Here is an 18,904-nt window from a genome sequence, read left to right on the forward strand (position 1 = left end):
CCTTCTCTCCCTTCATCTGCTCCAATTCGACCTTCAGGTCTTCAGTAATGAAGTACTGCAGGTCGAGATCTTTTTGGGGTTTTCGCAGCCTGTTGCTGATTTTATCCAGCTGGGATTTCAGATACTCTGTTTCCCTGGGTGGGGAGTGGACACGTTCAGCCAGCTGAACTTTCAAGTCACACATCTCCCTCTGCATCAGCTTTTTGTCATGGCTCAAAGTGCTGCCCTCTCTCTGTTGTTGGAGCTGATCGAGGACATTGGCCAGCAAGTCCTCTCGGATTATCAGGTGAACTCTTCCCTCAGATTCACATTGGGTGAGCCTCGCCTCGCTGTCCTTCAGTTCATGCCGTACTTGTTCTTCAAGTGAACTGAGATAGAAATTAATTTGTGGTTCAATCTCTCTGGAGTGGAATTCCATGTTTTCCAACTTTGTATTCTGCTGGACCAGTGTTTTTTCTCTCGTTTCTCTTGTCTGCACCTTTGGATTGTCACAGTCAAATGACTCTCTGATACAAACTGCTGTCTGAGTGAATTTGTGTCAGAACTAAAGTTGGGTCCCAGTATTCATAGTGTGTCGTTATGACAACAACAACATGCATTCTTATGTTTTCAATCCAAATGGTTATTGATTCTATTCCATTCTATCTTTGATTCTATTGTTGCTATCGTATACCAGTTTGTTTATGTTTGAATATACAGTATGAATGTTATTATTTCTGATTATTCCTAAAATATGGCAAAGAAAGAACACTTTACGAAATATGGAAAGGAACAACATGGATGTCTTTGCACAAGAGCAGTACACACAAGTATGCGCCAGTAGGGACGGCATTTTCTCTAACTCCAATAACCACGTGCGCTCAGCAACTAGGCCTACCTATTATTTAAGATGTGCATTCACCACAATAATTTTTTTTTTTTTTTTTTAACTTTTATTCAAACTGTCCAATACTTTTTATGTTGGATTTGAAAAGCCGTTTAGCCCCTGCTCATGTTTATTTTGCACATGTTAAAAGTTGTCGTAAAGGAAGCGAAATATGAAGCTATCCCTATCCCTCGCTGCTGCAACAGTGAGAATTTCCCCATTATGGGATTAACCAATTATGATCAACCAAAAGGTCAAACAAATGATAGAATTATGTTATGCAGCTTCACAGTTTTTCTTCTATTTGCCACACAAGCCATTTACATATGGGGGTTTCCGTGTACCATCTTCCAATGCCACCCTGCCAAGACCTTTCGCCACCCCTTTGCCACCCCATGTCAAATTTTCTAGATCCGCCACTGCGGTGGATGCAGGAAAAACCGGAGATGAGACGTACAGGATGACTTAAATTTAGGACAGCTACGCTCGTTATTGTAAGTTCAATGATAAGTTAAAGTCAGTACTTTATCAAACCGTATGAATGTGTGTCCCAGGCCAGGCCATGATTGGAAATTAACTAACAATGTAAAGATCAACAAGCCACTGACAGATATGTTCAAATTTGATAAATAAATCAAATAAATAATAATAATAAATAAAAATAAATTATTTTTTGTCTTAAATCCACCAGCCATTTTCATATTATACCAACAATCAACATTTGCAGCATCCTGAGCCTTTTTGGTAAAGTTATTAAGAAAACTCAGCCTAGAGTAGTTTTATTCTCCCCAAAACAAGTTTCGTTTTTATTTTTAAAGAACTATACAAAAGAGGGTTTTAATTGATTTATTTTGCTTGTGAAGCACTGTGTGACTGTCTGTGATAAGTGCTGTATAAAAAAAAGGTCTCGTAGGTAAGTACAACTTTGAGGTAGGCTACTTGAGTATTTCCATTTTATGCTACTTTATACTTATTCCATTTTCCATTTTGAAACCCAATAACTGCTTTTAACGTTATTTGGTAACGTTAGGTAGGCTATACTTTCTGATTGAGATTATGAAAATAAAAACAACAAAATGTATGATGTAGCCTTAGATGCCACCCAGCGCTAATAGGCCTAAAGTAGGCCTAATTAAAACTAGCTCCACCCTAACCAGCTGCAACATTAATGTATCAATAATAATAATCCAACAACATGAATATACATTATTCTAAAACGGGCCACTCTGCATGGAGGACTGTTCTATAGTGCAAAATAAAATCCCATCAGTGATTTTCTGGGGGACTATCAGTGAAATTGTTCAGTTAGAGTGTTCGAGTTTGAAGCCCTGACACCAAATACTAAAGATGTCTTCAATGGTGTGTGTGATGCACTAGCTTCTGCATTCATGATAAACATTAAAAAAAAGGTTTGGAGATAGTTAAGTGAGGTCAAAACCAACCACTTCACAATAAAGCTGGACCAGGCAAACGGATTAGTGTCCAGTGGGGGTTCTGTTGTAAAGGTTAACAACTTAATTTCCTGCAGAGGTGAAACATACATTGCCTGCCACTGCTATCAAAAACAACAGTCATTACAGATATCATTTGTGAACCCACTGAGATGCGCAAGATTGAATGCATACATTAAAAACACTGATTTCATGGCCGGGTTGCTCAGTGGTAGAACAGGCGCACATATACTGAGAGGTTTATGCCTCGACGCAGAGGTCCAGGGTTCGAAACCGACCTGTGACAAATTTCCTGCATGTCTTCCCCCCCTTTCTCACCTAGCTGTCCTGTCAAAACATAAAGGCGGAAAAGCCCAAAAAATTATCTTAAAAAAAACCCACTGATTTCACTCATTTCCAACACGGATGACACCGAATCAATTATTCTCTGTAACAGTTATACTGTAATATGTTACACACAGGGTCTTAAATCAATGCTTCAAGTAAAACAAAATGCCAAACGGTTGTTGTTGTCTGTGTACAATACGTATGTATGTGTCTTAAAAAAGTATAACATAAATAAAAGTTTGCACCCTCTTTGTGGTAACCCCACTGAAGACATATGTTCTGCGTAAAAGTGAAAACTGCTTTAGTGACAATAACAGAAATGCACAGCAACAAATGTATATTTTGTCCCCAGGATTGTTATCTTCTGACCGACCACTAGAGAGAGCTCTTTACAAAATAATCTACTTTATATTATTAGAGACTTGAACCAATGTCTCTGCTGTGTATTACAATACTGCCACCATGAAAGTCAAGATATGCATAACTTTTTCTGTTCATCTGTAAAGTTTAGTCTTTATAAGAGCCACAGTGAGCAGATGGATAGCAAAGCTTGTGCTGTACAAAGGAAATATTTAGTAACCGACCACTCTTAAAATTATATTTTATTGAGTTACCTCCCAACAAACATTAGTGAAATTAAACAATCATGTCTTACAAGCACAGACATGGACTTGTACAGTACAGAGGCACCTGTTTGTTTCTTACAAAGGAAGCTGCATGGTTGGAGGTCTCCTTGCAAGGACATTGATTTATGACATTGTCTGAAATATAGGGTGAAGAAGTGTGATGCATTTACGCATGTGAAATTAATCCAACACATACAACATAGTTTAACTTATAGAGGCACAAACAGTAGTTCCACCCCTAATAAAGTTTACTTAGTTACTAGTTCTTATCAGAAAAAAAGAATACATTTCAAAAAACACGTTTAACTAACTAAATATGTAGATCAATATCGCAACGTTTGGTATAACTGAACATGGTATTCAATTTTTTTTACAGAAGCAGACAAAAAGTGAGTAAAGAGGTGCAATCAATATACAAAGTAGAGTGTAATGCTCATTTCAGACTATTTTAATAACTCTGTGATAGATGCGTTATGATACAGGTTTGCCAACGGCTGAACATGTATCATTTGCGACTTTTTTTAAATAAATCAACATGAAACCTACATCTTTGAAATGTAATGGTAGCAGTAGTTGTATGTAATATTTTGTGCCAAAGTACTGGTGAATGTGATGATATAAATCTTTAAATACACCACCTATAATATCTAAATTCTCATTAATTTTAATGGTTTTGATGCCAGTGTAACATATACAGTGTAAAACTCTCACAGACAATGAACAAAAATGGGTCTCTCAAATAGTGACAGTAATGTATTCGCACAAACATGATATCAAGCTATTGAATATATTTTTATACACATTAGTTATTTGGGCTGATAATAGAACAAATGCAGTACATGACAAAATTAGCAACTAAAGTATTTAAGATATATGGAAAATGCTTTGCTTATCAAAAGCTTTAGTGATTTTATGTACAATAACAATGTGAGAATATTTTATTCCAAAAATGTATCAAACTTGAATATCACTAACCTCTACTATTCATGAAACACTTCACTATTGTGTCTACGCTAAAAAATATAGTGAGGTCACGACAGATCATGGTCAAGCAGAAATGAGCAGGAAGAGCAATGGTACAGGTTCATCATATTAAAAATATCTGAGGATAGATACTCATTTTTTATTTATTAAACTGATCCAACTCATCCCTGCCTCAAACTTTACACAATTTTTATAAAGAAAATTTGACTACACAGTACCATACTGAAGCTTCTGTTAGATGACACGTGTGATGTTTTAGTGTTGAATCTGAATTGTTAAACTTTAGCTTTAACAATCTGTGTATTACAATTTAGTCTGTGGTGGACTCTGTGTCGGTGGGCTTCCTGGACAGAAACCACACCTTCATTGGGTCCTTCTTTCCTTTCATGGTGATGGGGCCCCGATACTCCAAATTAAACTGAGGGTCAGCGTTCTCAGCAGACTGCAAACACCTGCAATACAACATCAACACCATCATAAATCACTCGCGCTGTACGGTCTAGGAGGATTCTGTATTATTTTCACCAACTGACTGAAACGATTAAAACAACCTTACTTGTTTTAATTGTGCATGTGACATATATCTATATAAAAATAATTTTGTACAGTTCCAGAAAGCTACTAGTTAATAGAATAGAGTACTTTACAAAATAGAATATTTTATTACAAGAGGAAACAATTAAACAATATAACTAAGTTTTAGATGAATTAAACAATAACCACATGACCGTGAATGAGTTTCAGAAAATTTAAAGCATATAACCAGTTTATATATTACAGTATATGCAATGTATGGCAAGTGGATGAATTGTAATGGTGAATTATGTATAATGAGTTGTATGGGTGTAAGTCACAAGTTCAGGACCCCGGATGGCCTGAGGGAAGAAAACTCCTCCTCATCCTCTCTGTTTTGGCCTTAAAGTAGCGGTAGCGCCTTCGTGACCACAGCAGAGAGAAGAGTCTGTTGTTGGGGTGATTGAGGTCTTTTATGATTCTCTCCGCCTTTTGTCCTGCACCTCCTGGTGTAAATGTCTTGTGAGACAACTTGTTCTTTATGCCTAATACTGGTATTTTCTTAACAAATCACAAATCCTTTTTTAATACTGTTTAAACAACTCACAAAGCTCCTTCAAACCCACCTAATTTCTCTACAGCCAGTAATAAAATCCAAAAGTGACTTCACTCGAACAAAAAAAACAGATGACAATATGCCACGTATATGAAATAAGAAGGTATATCTACTTACCGGTAAGTGTATTCGGAGACATTTATTTTTCCTTTTTCACCAGTAGTTTCTGTACGACTTGTGAGGTTGACCGTATTTCCAAAAAGGCAATATCTGGGCATCCTCTGGCCAATCACCCCAGTCACCACTTCTCCTGTGTGGATTCCAATAGTAATCTGAAAAGAGGAGAATGAAAAAAAAGAGTCTTGATAGAGTCCTCTGCAATTCCACCGTATGTCAGTTATATTTAAACTAATTAAATAAATATGCCAAAAAATATCCCCATTTCTTGTTAAGTGCTGGCAAACCAAGCTTAAAAAATGTATTATAGGATATACAGAGCGCTTATCATTAGTCATATGCACTAAATTCATTACTCAATGCAGCACATGACGCCTGAGAAGATCAAGTATTTGAATAAACCTGTGTATATTTTTAATCAAGGAGGTAAATGAGTTGTGCTCCACAGAGAGGGATAAAAATGCTTCTTAGTTTGTTGGCACAAGTTCTTAAAGCTATCTACTGAAAAGGTGCAACATTTGGTGGGTGGATATAAGGTTAACTTTGCCAGAAAACACACAAAATTAGATATTTATTTTCTTTAGGTTTGCAATAAAGTAGCAATTCCAAAAGTAGCCCCAGGCAATTTTCAGACTAATATTTACACTTGAACTTGTAGGCACTTCAGCGCTTGTTGTCTACAGAGCATGAACCCGCTGAGAGTGTCTGAGACAAATGAGAATCTATTTTTAGACACCGGATCGTGAGATGATTTGAGTCTGTTTCTGCTACTAAACCAGACTACTCTTCTGCCAGTGCCATGTCCCAAATAAACAGCCTTTTGTTAACCAGACATGATTTTCCAAAGTCTCAACAGTCATTGATACAATAACAATCTCCAACAGTCAGTTAAACACAAGTCTGCTGTTTTTTATCCAACATTTCACTGTGCATTACTTCAGCGTCCACATGCACACATACTATTATGCTAAAATAAATCAAAAACTCTAGAGGGCAAAGTGTTGTGTTTGGATTAATGCCAGATGCATTGCTACAAAACAGTAACAGGAAAATAGTCTGAGAATCATGACCGAGACGTACTGTACACAATAAATATAGAAATATTGCTCATTGGCATTCATGTGCAAACACAAACCATCTGCCAATCTAAAAGAATTAGTGTTTAATTAATTATAAAAAAAAAGATTTTTGTGCCCAGAATTACGCCAGTCTACGATGTTATTTGGATAATTATATATTATGGAAATATAAATTTAAAAATATGATATATATCTCTATCAATATACAGTATCTATCACACTTAGTGTGTGCTCTGTGAGCTTATCAACACAAAATACATACAAATAACAGTATTTAGTTTTTGGCAGTTTATCCTACAGAATTGTATAGAGCCATACAATGCAGAAAACTTTTTCTGATCATTATATCACACCTGTACTGGTTGATCATCCACTTTGACTTGTCCAGCAATCTCCAGCATATCAAGAGCTAGGTGGCAGATGGACTTGGCGTGGTGTGTGCACGGCTCTGGTAGGCCGCTCACTGTCATGTACTTATCACCCACGGTTTCCACCTTTTTATAAAAAAAAATAAATTAAAAAAAATAAACCTTTTGTTATTGTTTATGTGCATTTTATCATAACCTTTTTTTGCTCTGCTTTACTTTGTGCTACGAAGCTTCTTTTTTTTATGCACTGTGCGGCTAGAAATAAACTGAAACACCCTGAAATAAACACTTAAACACTTACATCAGCTTTAAAACATTCAGGGCCTCTTTGAGCCCTGCTAAAACCAGAGGACCACCTAGCCATTCAGCTTGTAGAGTAAATATTACTTCTTTTGGTGACCCAATGCCTAAAGCCGATCCCTGGAAGTGCCGAGGTCTGTTTGACTTCTTAAAGTGCATTCTTGTCTGAAAGCCTGACAGTAAATCTGCTCCACGAGGCCTATAATATTGGACAGTCCCTCTGTAAAACTACACTGTTTAGAAGTTAGTACTACTCTTCTTATGGTGAAATACTCAAGTCAACTGATATAAATAGTCACTCACTGACTTGTATGTGCATAATTGCATAACATTATTCACCAAGAGGGTCTGTGTGCTTCACTGGTGCATCTAAGCTGAAGAAGCAGCACAGGACACAGTAGTCAAAAGCCCTCAAATCCTCAATTTTAGATCGTAGACTTCTAGTTTTTTGTACACTTTGATTATTATCAGTTTGCTGCGTAGATCCTTATTTTTATTTGTGTACATTTTAAGAAATGTACACAAATACATGATATACTTTCATGGTATGATTCTTGCTTCCAACCTTGTATACATAAGGATTGTTCCGAGAGTCTGTCAAGATGTCAAAACGTGTGTAAACATCATTGAGTAGGTTGACTATCTTGATGGCTCCCTCGGCCGAGGCGTGCTTGCTGCAGAAGGCATTGAATCCTACAATGCCACTAAAGAGGATGGTCACGTTGTCGTAGCGTTTTGCTGGGACTGGACGTTTGTGTCGCAGCTCGTTGGCAACAGATGGCGGCAGAACGGAATAGAGCAATCTAAAAGTGAAGAAGAGAAAAGAACATTTTGAGCAAAAGTGTAGTTATGGTGTACTCGAGCAGCAGCGTAATGGGCTTGGGCTGCCAGAGTGAAGTCCATCCTTTTGGATCAGCATTTTATTTGCTCACCCACCACCTTTTGGGCATTTCGCTACACAAGCTGCTCTGAGATGGGAGGGTGGTGTTTCTATGGTAACTGGTTAGATCATGGCGGCCTGTTAAAAGCTAAATACCTTCCATGATGCATCATAATATGAGGACACATAATACATACAGAACAGATAACAGTCACCACACAAAAATCTATACATGGAAATAGAGTATACAGTATTTACCCAGGAGACGAGACTATACGTATTCATTTGTAACATCTTTTAACATACAAGGGCATACAGCGTTTTTTTTCTCTTAGTAAGGTGCATGCCTGAATGGCAGCGAAACAGCATAATATGTTTTCATTATCAGAAAACAGTGTTTTAAAGTTTTAAAAGGCAAAGACAGAACAGCAGCAGTTCTCTTAAATATTCAGAGAGGAACCATGAATTCTTTTCAATGTTCGAGTCCCAAGGCGCTTTGAGACCGGAGAATGGCGAGAATAATAATATGGGGATCTAAGAGGCAGAGTGAAAGTATTTTCCTACAAGAAGATGGGGCTTCTACAGCAGTGTTTCATCCTCTCCAGCTGTCAACCACTGCTGTGCCAAATTATTATGACAGGCCCTTTTTTGAAAGCCAACTGTCTTCACGATAACAGGGACTGACGAGTAGTTTAGGCAAACCTCAACGTGGGTATAACAATAGCTTCTGACCCTAGGTGGTCCTACTGTCACGTAGGACATAACTCTATGGGAATGACACCTGTTAGTGTCCTGCTGTATCTTCAGTGTTTCTTGTCTCAAGTCTGTCCTCAAGTGAATATAATTTATTTTTCCAACAAACAAAGATAAAACAAGAATGACAGCACTGTTATTGTAGTGAGTTGGCGGTTGACTTACAACCTACAGATAATGATAGGGCTTTGGAATACAATTACATGTAATAATGACTGTAATATACAATTTATACTCCAAGGGGTCGCAATGTGAATTTAAAGGATTACTACATAATAACCAAAATCAGAAAGAAACTATATCTGGTACATAACACCATGACATTATCTTATCTTTCCTTTTTCCTTGGTAAGTTCCAAGTAGTTTTACCTCATTATGCCTCTAAAAATATTTAAATTAAACTATTTGAGAAGATGAACATTCTTTGTTTGAGCTGCTCACTTTGGGTTCACAACTCAACCAATAAATATCTACTTCAGCAGGTCTGTGGATAATGTAGTAAAACTATTTACATGATACATTGGTATGCGGTTGTAATTCCTCTACTGTTATTCCCACTAGAAAACTAAAAGCTGAAGCTGCAGTTTACACCTGAGGAAAAAATGTCTGACCTGTCTGTCTTTTTTTTCTCGTCCTCCAGGGCCCTGAGTGTGTGCTGCAGACGATCTGTCAAGATTTCCAGCTCCTGGGTCAGCTTGTACTCCTCACGAAACTGCTCGCCTAGCAGCACCAGGTCACGTGTGGCGTCATGTAGCGGGATGTCGCTCAGGTAAAGCCCCCTTCGTGTGAGATCATCCAGGTTCATAACACTAGAAAAACCGGGAGAGGAGAAAACAGTGAGAAACTCATTATTGCTGGTGCTACAGTGTTATTTTAAAGCAGCCATATTATGCTCATTTTCAAGTTCATAATTGTATTTTAAGGTTGTACCAGAATAGGTTTACATGGTTTAATTTTCAAAAAACACCATATTTTTGTTGTACTGCGCCACTCTCTCTCACTGCTGCAGATCCTCTTTTCAGCTGGTCTCTGTTTTAGCTACAGAGTGAGACCTCTTTTCTTCTTCTGTACTATCTTTGATTGCACTTGCACATGCCCAGTAGCTCAGATGTAGATCATGTCAGCTAGCTAGCTCCATAGACAGTAAAAGAAAGGCTGTTTCTACAACTTCGGTCAGTTACAAGGCAGGATTAGCTGGGAGACTTCTAAATGAGGGCGCACATGTAAGTAGTTCTTTTGTAGATTATGGTGAACTTGTGTGTGTTGTAGCAGTGCTTTGCTATTGAGAACGAGGTAGCATGCTAGCGTTAGCATGCTAGTGTTAGCATTAGCGTTAGCATGCTAACACTAACGCGAGCTAATGGTCGCGGTTAGCCTGCTCGTTTCGGCTTGTGACGTCACAAGTCGTGCCGATTTTGAACAGCTCACCCAGAGACTGAAGGCAGGACACATTCAGAAACTGTATCTCACTCTAAACAGCATGGATGGATTTTTTTCAAAGTTGGTATGTGTGTGGAAGCACCAGAGACACAACATAACACCCCAAATCCCAGAAAAAGTGTTTTTTTCATAATATGGGCACTTTAACAGCAAAATGGCAGAAAATGTCTGATTTGTGTCTAAGTGTAGAAAGAAAACTATAGCCTTTGTTTTCTTGGTCTTTGTTCATATCAATAATCAGTGTAAATTAAACAGGACATATTAAACGGAACATAAAGTGTGAACCACTAGCAATGAGATCACCATTGTCCTTTCAGGGCTGAGCCTACTGTTTCCAGATAAATGTTCTGTTGTTAAGGGTTAGTTCAGACACTGTGTTGTATCAGTCTTATCTGGTCAGGTGAACAAGCCCCTGTTGTTTCCTGTCAACCCTTTGTGAACACACTGATCTTGCCCTCTACATAGTGTCTTCAATCTGTGAGGATCTTTTCAACCCTGCTCTCCTGGGTACCATATTTCACTAGAAATGTCTGATTGGCTACAAGGGCGAGGCTAATGGAGGTCACAACAGAAGAACCAATGTAATTATGTAGTATATGACCATTCTATAACTTTCTATAAACTTTGCTTAAAGGTTTGTTATAAGGGAGTCCTATGAACTTTACTCTACATTCACTGAGAACATCTGGAAATTGTTAACATGAGTAGGGGTCCCCCCAAGACAGAAGAGACCTTTTTTGGAGTTGTGCCAGATAACAGGCATCGATTGGTCAGTTATCCATCCAATGGTATACTTACAAAATTACGTCCTATGATGATACAATGCATAGGATATAGATGTTGCTCACACAAAGAAAAGTCGGAACGATTTTTGGAAGAATTTGGATTGGTCGTTCTCCAAGCTCTCTGCAGGAGTTTGTAAAATTGATGCTGAATCTTTGTTTGTAATAAACCTTTTTATAATCAAGAACAGTGTCGGCGGATTCCTCTTCATACAGCATCACAGCATTACTATTTAAGACACCACAATTACCATCTCACAGGTTTCTCTGTGGGGTTTTTTCTCTGACCATGTATCGCATGAAAGCGATATAGCCTATTTCTTGGTGTCATAGTCCATTGCTGTCAAAACAAAACTATTAAAGGGGTATTCCCCCGATTTTGGACATAAAGATCTGTTTACTTGTCACATGGAGTACTACTTATCCTGTGCAAACAGTTTTATGTCTTCTCATAATGAAATGTATAACAGAAAGCTTGCACAAACTGGGGGTGTGGAGTTTGATTGGCTTGGGCATTTGAAAGGCAGGGAAGAGAAGACGCTATCAAGTTTATAGGAAGTGTAGGATCCAGGGTTGTTGGAGCTTGCCCCCAACTTCATAAAAGTGCCTGAATATCCTTTAAAAATGAAATAAATGAGGCACACCATTGCACTAGGTGACATTTGTATTTATTATGGTGAGCATTTTGCCAGACACTCCTCCAAAGCGCACTGAAGGAGAGTCTGGCTACTCCACACAACCGTCGGGATGGGAAGAAAACTTGCTCTGGTTTTATGGCATTTCTTTAAACCAATCAGAATCGTCATGGGCGGTGCTAAACTCTGCACAGAGGCGCTGCAAAATAGTTGTGCGAGAGAAAACTCAAGATTGGACAGATAGTCTAGCTAGCAGTCTAAATTTACCATACATAGATCTGAGTCAACAATAGTCAACAATAGTCCTCATAAATCCACCGAATTTAAAATTCCAACACAAAAAAGCAGAAAGAAACTGAAAATACATGCATCCAGCGGAATTTCCTGCATCACCGGAGCAATCCCGGAAGTGGAACGCGAAGGATATAGACTAATCCCACATAAACTGCCCCGCTTCCGTAAATACTTGCTATCACATATTAATCCGCAACTGAAAATAATCCCTAACGAGCGCACTATTTACTCCTGTTTGAGTAACATTTGCTAAAAACTACAGTGCCCAGATGTTTTAGGTAATTACTGAGCTTTTTCGTTTTTAAATGAAAGAATTTGTTTGTGACCCATTTTTTAAGATTTAAGTCTTCAGCCTCAAGGCCATTTGTCCCTACTCAACACCACAAACAGAGTACAGTAGGGAATGGAAAAGTATTGAGAGAAAGACCAACACATTGTAGGTACAGTGACCTTCCTGCATATTACCAATATAGTGGTACAAAGGAAACGGTAAACAAAACTGTGGAGGCAACTTGTCAGTTTTACTTAAAATGCTGGTGTATGTATATAGTGGGATTTATTTTCTATATGCATAAAACAGCAATGGTATTCATCAAAAATAAAATTAACACCTTGGAATTTCGGATTCCAGGACTTTAATCTTCAGAAATTGGCGTGTACCCTTTCAGTGGCTAAAGAGAATCAGTGTTTTTGTTGTGTGTATATTCAGTTTGCTTCTGTCAGGACAGACTGTGCGTTTACCTGGGTGAGCAAAGAAAAAGGATGTTCTCCGCCTCTGGCAAGTAAATCATCTGTCCTTTCAATCTTAGACAGCTGATCTCCACCCCCGTCAGCTCATCCTCGTTCTCTATAGTCTCTACGTTCAGTAGCCCCTCCTGTCAGGATTACATCACACTTATAAACTATTGCATTATATGTTCTTCTCTACATCTGCTTCAAAACTGGGCACCAGTTTAGCTCACTCTTTATTTTTAAATCTGTATGTTTTTTTCTATTTGCCCAAAGTATCACATGCATCATCCACCATTTGAGAGTATTAGTTCAGATTGTATGAGTGTAAAAAATAATCAACTTTTAAGTAGCATCCCAGGAGTGGCAGCACTGTGAGACCACTCTCTTCCCAGTGACTACAATCTGCTTTATTGCATTTTCATGGCAAGTCACGGCAGCTATTATATTTAGAACCTATGCATTTTGCCTCCTGAGTTTCCATTTGCAATATGAAATGCTACATATCAGTTTCTTTAATTGATTAATTGTTTGCATGCTCAGTAATCTCTGCATGTAAAAAAGTGTTATGCAGATGCTTAAATTATCAATCAGCTAAAATGATCAGTGAGCTTATCAATATTAATATATTAGACTATAAACACATTCTGTCATGTACAATCAAACCCTGTTCTGGAAAAGAATGCTAATATAAGACAAGTATTGATGTGATTGGCCAACAACGCTGTGACAAAAAAACTAATTAATATGGTATATCTACCTTGCTTCGCAGAACAAAGACGGTGTTGATGTGGGAAAGGATGCCATGAAAACTGAAGTCAATGTGAGGACGGACTAAAGAAAAAACTGAAGGAAGGATACAGGTACCAGGCTGGAGCTGTGGAATAAAATAAAATATACATGTTTCAGTAACATGAGATTAAAAGTTTTTGCTTTACCTATATAATTAATAACTGCAGAGACTGAAACAAATACAAGTCAACTAAAACATAATCAAGTGCTGACGTGATGAAACGGTGTTTGCTGCATCATTTAAAACAGACTGTTACATAATTGGATGTGAAACCACACCTGAGGCAGGATTCGATAAATGGCGTTCCCACACTGTGTGAGCATCAGGTCTTTGTCAAACATGAGGTGAAACGGGAAGGATTTGCAAAACGTGTACGGGCTGATCCGAGTCTCCTGTGTGCCGTTCTCCTCAAAGCCATCCAGGTCCTCGTAGAACGCCTCTTCCTCCGAGTCCTTCTCCTCAATCAGAAACTTGATGTGGTCGCACTCTGCACTTTTGGGTTGGATCATCTGCATTACATGGAGTTAAATAATAGATTGAATATTGATGTTATCGTTACAAAACGGACATAATAGTTTAAATGAAATCAAACGTTCCTATATTGTAACACTGTTACAGCAATTAATAAAGTGTAATTACATATTTCACCCACACAATTAGGTGTTTCATTAATAATATTCCATTAAAAATGTCATTGACCTTGCTGTAAGTCTTTTATAGAATTAAGACCCTGTAAAATGACATTATTCAGAGGGTTTATGTGCATAAGGCATGCTGACATCAAGCTGCTGTCTCTGCACCCTGTTTCCACAGCAACAGTGGCTAATATTTCCAGAAATTGGGTGTCGCATTTGGAGCGCCATTTTCTGTTCTTTCATTACACACACAATTACTGAAAAATATGATCCTGTCTGTACAAGATGATTAGGTTTGGGAGAAAATGTTGCTCGCTTATGAAACCAAGAGAAAACTCCAGCCAAAGTACAGGGGCTGTCTTTGGAGGATAATGTGCCGCAGTTATTGGTACAGATTACAGGCTGTGATTTGTGGGCTGCACATTAACAAACAAATAAAAATACCAATGACAGTTCATGACATCAAGTTATTCATACTAGTTTAGACAAAATCTGATTAGTGTGGTCGGGTAAATGAGCCAAGATCAAAAACATGGATCTCTCCTCAGGGTGAATTATCTAATAAATGAGCAGTCAATGGCCAATTTAAATTAATTCACAGTTTGATAGTTAAACTAAAACTGTCAAAGAAAAAACTCCCTGGAAGACTCCCAAGCTAGAGACTCTATAACTTAGATCTAAAAATGTCCTCTGACTCACAGACATTAGCCTAAAAAAACTCACTGCTGAACTGCAGTTGTCACAGTGCTGCACTATTCACGTTTGTATGTTTTGGAAGTTTCTGTTCTGTTTAACCTCTTCAGACACACACACACACACACACACACACACACACACACACACACACACACACATATATATATTCTAAAACATTACAGAGACTAGAAGGCTTCACTGAATGTTAAACCATAAATTAAGAGAGGAACAGGGAAACAACATAAAGTCATCTTCATTCATCATCAGTAGCAGAGTGAGCCATTAGAGCTGCGGGAATAAAAGGAACAAAAACAGCAAGCAGACCTTCATCTCTATCTCTGTCCCATGGATTTGTTGAGCGACAGTTTTAATGATGCCAATCACAATGTCTTGCAGGCCTTCTCTCTCTGAGTAGTAGTGAAGAATCAGATTGTTCCCCTTCTCTGCATCGGTGCAGCGGAATGAGGGAGCCCTCATCCCGGGATAAATGGTACCCAGGTGGTCATGTAGGGCATCCAAATTCTGAAAATTTAGATTAAAAGATAAAATATGCAAAATACAATTACGGCACAGTTAATTAAAACCTGGCTGAGGTATAATAGATTGATGATGCTGTACATTAAACATGAATAATTTAAGAGGTATGGGACGTGTGAGAGACAAAAAAAAGTCTCAAGCCCAAACTGAGATTACCCTAATGACATCACTATGTTATTTTCTCCTCCTGAGCCACACAAGACATTATACAACGGTTTTCCATGGCTGAGCAATAATCCTGGTAATGAGTAAACAGACGTTCATGTGTGAAATCAATGGAGTCCCACTTTAAACATTGCATTTTAGAAACAATGTTGGTTAATGATACCATCCAGCTCTTCTACATTCAAAGAGGGGAGAGCCTACCTGCAGGAATTCACGAACATTTGATCCTAACACTCGTAAGATGGTGTCATATCCCGACTCTTGGCAAAATTCAAAAAACATCTTCCCAAACATCTGCAGAATGTCTCCTGCATCAATCTCTGAAATACAGAAAGGATCTCATCAGTATTTTATCTTACAATACAAATTCCTGTTATAATATCACCACATAGTGTTGTTTTTATTCCAATAATTGAAAAGAAAACTGTTGTTACTTACTGAGAACTTTGCTTGCAGCAGAAACAAGATCGTATGTTTTGCCATCTTCATATATGATTCTAACAAGGAACTGACCCTCAATATCAAGCTGAGCCTCCCTCCTGCAAACAAGGTGAAGCCATCATTCATGAGAAAATGTCACAGCAGAAATAAACAGTAGGCAGAAATACATTGTTGGCAGCTTGTTTGACAACCAATAGTTTTGCCTTTTTGGAACTGCTTAAATCACAGAGGGACTTCTGCTTACAGCAATAACACAATAACAACGTATTTGTCTAATTTGTGGCCAGACAGTGAGGATTACGGTAACAAAAGAAAGGTTTCCATATTACTTTGAAGTGGTTGTGTGCACAAATACAGAAAATCAGGTTTAGCGCCAAGCTCAGACTGCTATTTATACATTTGACAACCCAATTTTTACAAAAATGTCAGAAAAGTTAATGAGGTTCTGATTAGTACTGTTTAACAGAGAAAACAGAAATGATTTAGAGGCCTGGGCAGCAGCCGCCATTCTATCACAATGTGTAACAGCTGAAAAAACATACCAAGCCTTGAAAGCTTTTGTAAAGAAAATAATAATTTATTTTCAAATGATTCAGCTCATCAAAGGTCTCAACGCGACCAAACATGATAAATTGTGCATTAAATAACAATGAGTTAAATTTGCAGAGATAACATAAGATGGTAGCTGAAGAATGACCACTTTGAAAACATTTACACGAGGCAGCTGCTGCCTTTTTTTTTTTTATTTGTCTTTTTTTAGGCAGGGTCACATCTAGGGCAGTTTGAGCTAAACATCTCAACATGCTGAAAAAATATATCTTCCCTCCGCTCCCACCCCTTCCCTCCCTCTCTTTCTCTCCATCCATTTTTGGGTTTTCATTTTTATTCATAGGGTGATCGGGGTGGAGGGAAGAGTGTCTGTGTTGAATGTAACACATTCTCCCTCTATGAAGCAAACGCATTTGATTGGGGAGTCTACTTTATTTATATATACAAGTATTCCCCACCATAATTGTATTCTTGGCAGTCTGCAGAGCCCCTGTCCAGTAAAAACCATGTGTCTCCTAATTTGGTGATTTTCAATTTTTCAGATAAACTTAAGCATTACCTGTTATTGGCTGAGAATATTTCTCCTACATCTTACACCAATTTAAAACTAATCATTTGACCCACCATGTTTTTCTTAGCTATTGAAAAGTAGATGTTGCGAAATAAAAGTTACTAAATAAAAGTTATTACTAAACTGTTAAAGTAATAAATAAAATATATATATATATTTTTAAATCCTTATTATTAAAAAAGAAACTTGAGACTTCATTTTAGTTGCCTGGTTACATTATTTCGGGGGGGAGGGGGGGGGGGGGACTGACTAATGACCTCAGTATTTATAAAAGCCTGGCTACGGCCCTGTTTCAAGGTACTTAACTTGAGTGCTTCTATTTTGCTTTTTGCTGCACATTTCAGAGGGAACAGTTTTTACTCCACTAAATTTATTTGTCAGCTTAGAATTAATAGTTACTTTGCAGATTAGTTTTTTTGTTTGTTTTTTTGCATGCAAAACATATCACCATTTCATAGAATATATGATACATTGTTTTAGATTAAACTACCCAAAATATATATAAAGCCATAGAGATTAGTTTCACCTCGGCCAGCTACAACATTAAAATGTTAGTCACACATTAATGGAGTAGTAATAATAGTCAAATAATATATAACACTTACAGGACCACTTTTCCTCATAATGAGTAGGCCTGGTTTTACTTTTAGAAATTTTCATACATGCCTATTTTTACTTAAGTTAGATTTTGAATGCAGGAGTTTAGTAATATTACTTTTCGGCATGAACAAATAGGCCTATTTTCTGGCATCAAATGTCAGCCTACAATTATTGAAGCTCTTGTCTAAAAGTGAAGTTTCTATTGGTCAGAATTTAAAATGTGATATTTACCAACTATATGAGTTTCAGTGTGAGTCTGCAGAGGATGAAGGTTAATCATTAAAGTAAAGGCAAATGCCGGCCTTTCCCAGCTAACAGTGTGTCAGCTGAAGGTGCTGGCTGTACAATAGCCCTGTCTTGTATCCTTGTTGTGGTCTGATTGGCCACAGTGTAACCTATGATACCAACAGGGCCAAATAGTAAACACACGATCCAGAAACTCACTTGATGTCTTCCCACACTTCCGGGCCATAATTCCTTAAGACGAGGAGCTCCAAGGCGTGATTCACAAACCCATACTGTAAATGTATGATGATAAAAAGAATTTAAAAAAAAATACGAGCAACGTGAATATTATTTGATGGAAACAGGAATTTTTACTAAAACATACCTGGTGCCTGGCTATGTGTGTTTCGTTAGCCTACGATGTATTATATGCTAAAAACATAGCCTACTATGCGCTTAAATGCATATTCTGCTCAACTGTTAATATGCACAGTTCAATCAGGAAAATGATTGTATAACAGCTACATAGCGGTCTCCTAACAGGAAATGTCAAACGAAAATGCACCACGTCGCGTGACAAATAGACTATTTGCCAGCATTAAAACATAATACAAAATATTCGTGAACATACCATGATGACAGCCGCTCTTCTTTTTCTTATTTTTAAGCGAAATCCGTTGGATCTGACTCAACCTTCATCGTTAGTTACAGATGCTGATCGTCTCTGCGTCCATTCCACCTTTTTTACCCCTCAGCTAACAACTGACAGTGAGTCTGTCCAATATCAGATCAGACATGGTCTTACGTAAGCCATCCCAGACCAATGAAAATGCAGCTGCGTTGTCCAACTGATGCTGATGAACCACCGCAGGCAACTAGTTTCTGATGTTTAACATCGTGTTTTACGCTATGCACTTTAAACTAATGTTATCT

The 18,904-nt window shown here is 37.8% G+C and overlaps 1 protein-coding gene across 1 annotated transcript; it reads right to left on the minus strand.

Moving 5' to 3' along the window:
• Window positions 1–3,227: 3,227 nt before the first annotated feature.
• Window positions 3,228–18,743, minus strand: gucy1b1 (guanylate cyclase 1 soluble subunit beta 1). The gene is made up of 13 exons (XM_031276900.2): window positions 18,603–18,743; window positions 18,191–18,264; window positions 16,024–16,124; window positions 15,787–15,905; window positions 15,208–15,405; window positions 13,831–14,061; window positions 13,520–13,636; window positions 12,772–12,905; window positions 9,491–9,688; window positions 7,812–8,049; window positions 6,932–7,072; window positions 5,500–5,654; window positions 3,228–4,705 (listed from the first exon to the last, which is right to left on the minus strand). Exons 1-13 carry the CDS (start codon window positions 18,603–18,605, stop codon window positions 4,564–4,566), a joined length of 1,851 nt encoding a protein of 616 aa, XP_031132760.1. The 5' UTR covers window positions 18,606–18,743; the 3' UTR covers window positions 3,228–4,563.
• Window positions 18,744–18,904: the final 161 nt, after the last annotated feature.

The sequence above is a fragment of the Sander lucioperca genome, chromosome 4 (genome assembly GCF_008315115.2).
Source record: "Sander lucioperca isolate FBNREF2018 chromosome 4, SLUC_FBN_1.2, whole genome shotgun sequence".
NCBI lineage: Eukaryota > Metazoa > Chordata > Actinopteri > Perciformes > Percidae > Sander > Sander lucioperca.

Excerpts from the sequence above, each read along its gene's own strand:
- gucy1b1 (XM_031276900.2), bottom strand. Across the intron at positions 9,689-12,771 it reads CTTTTTCTTTGCTCACCCAG|TGTTATGAACCTGGATGATC; the intron begins GTAAACGCACAG and ends CGGTTTTTCTAG. Across the intron at positions 5,655-6,931 it reads TGGATGATCAACCAGTACAG|ATTACTATTGGAATCCACAC; the intron begins GTGTGATATAAT and ends TCCTCTTTTCAG.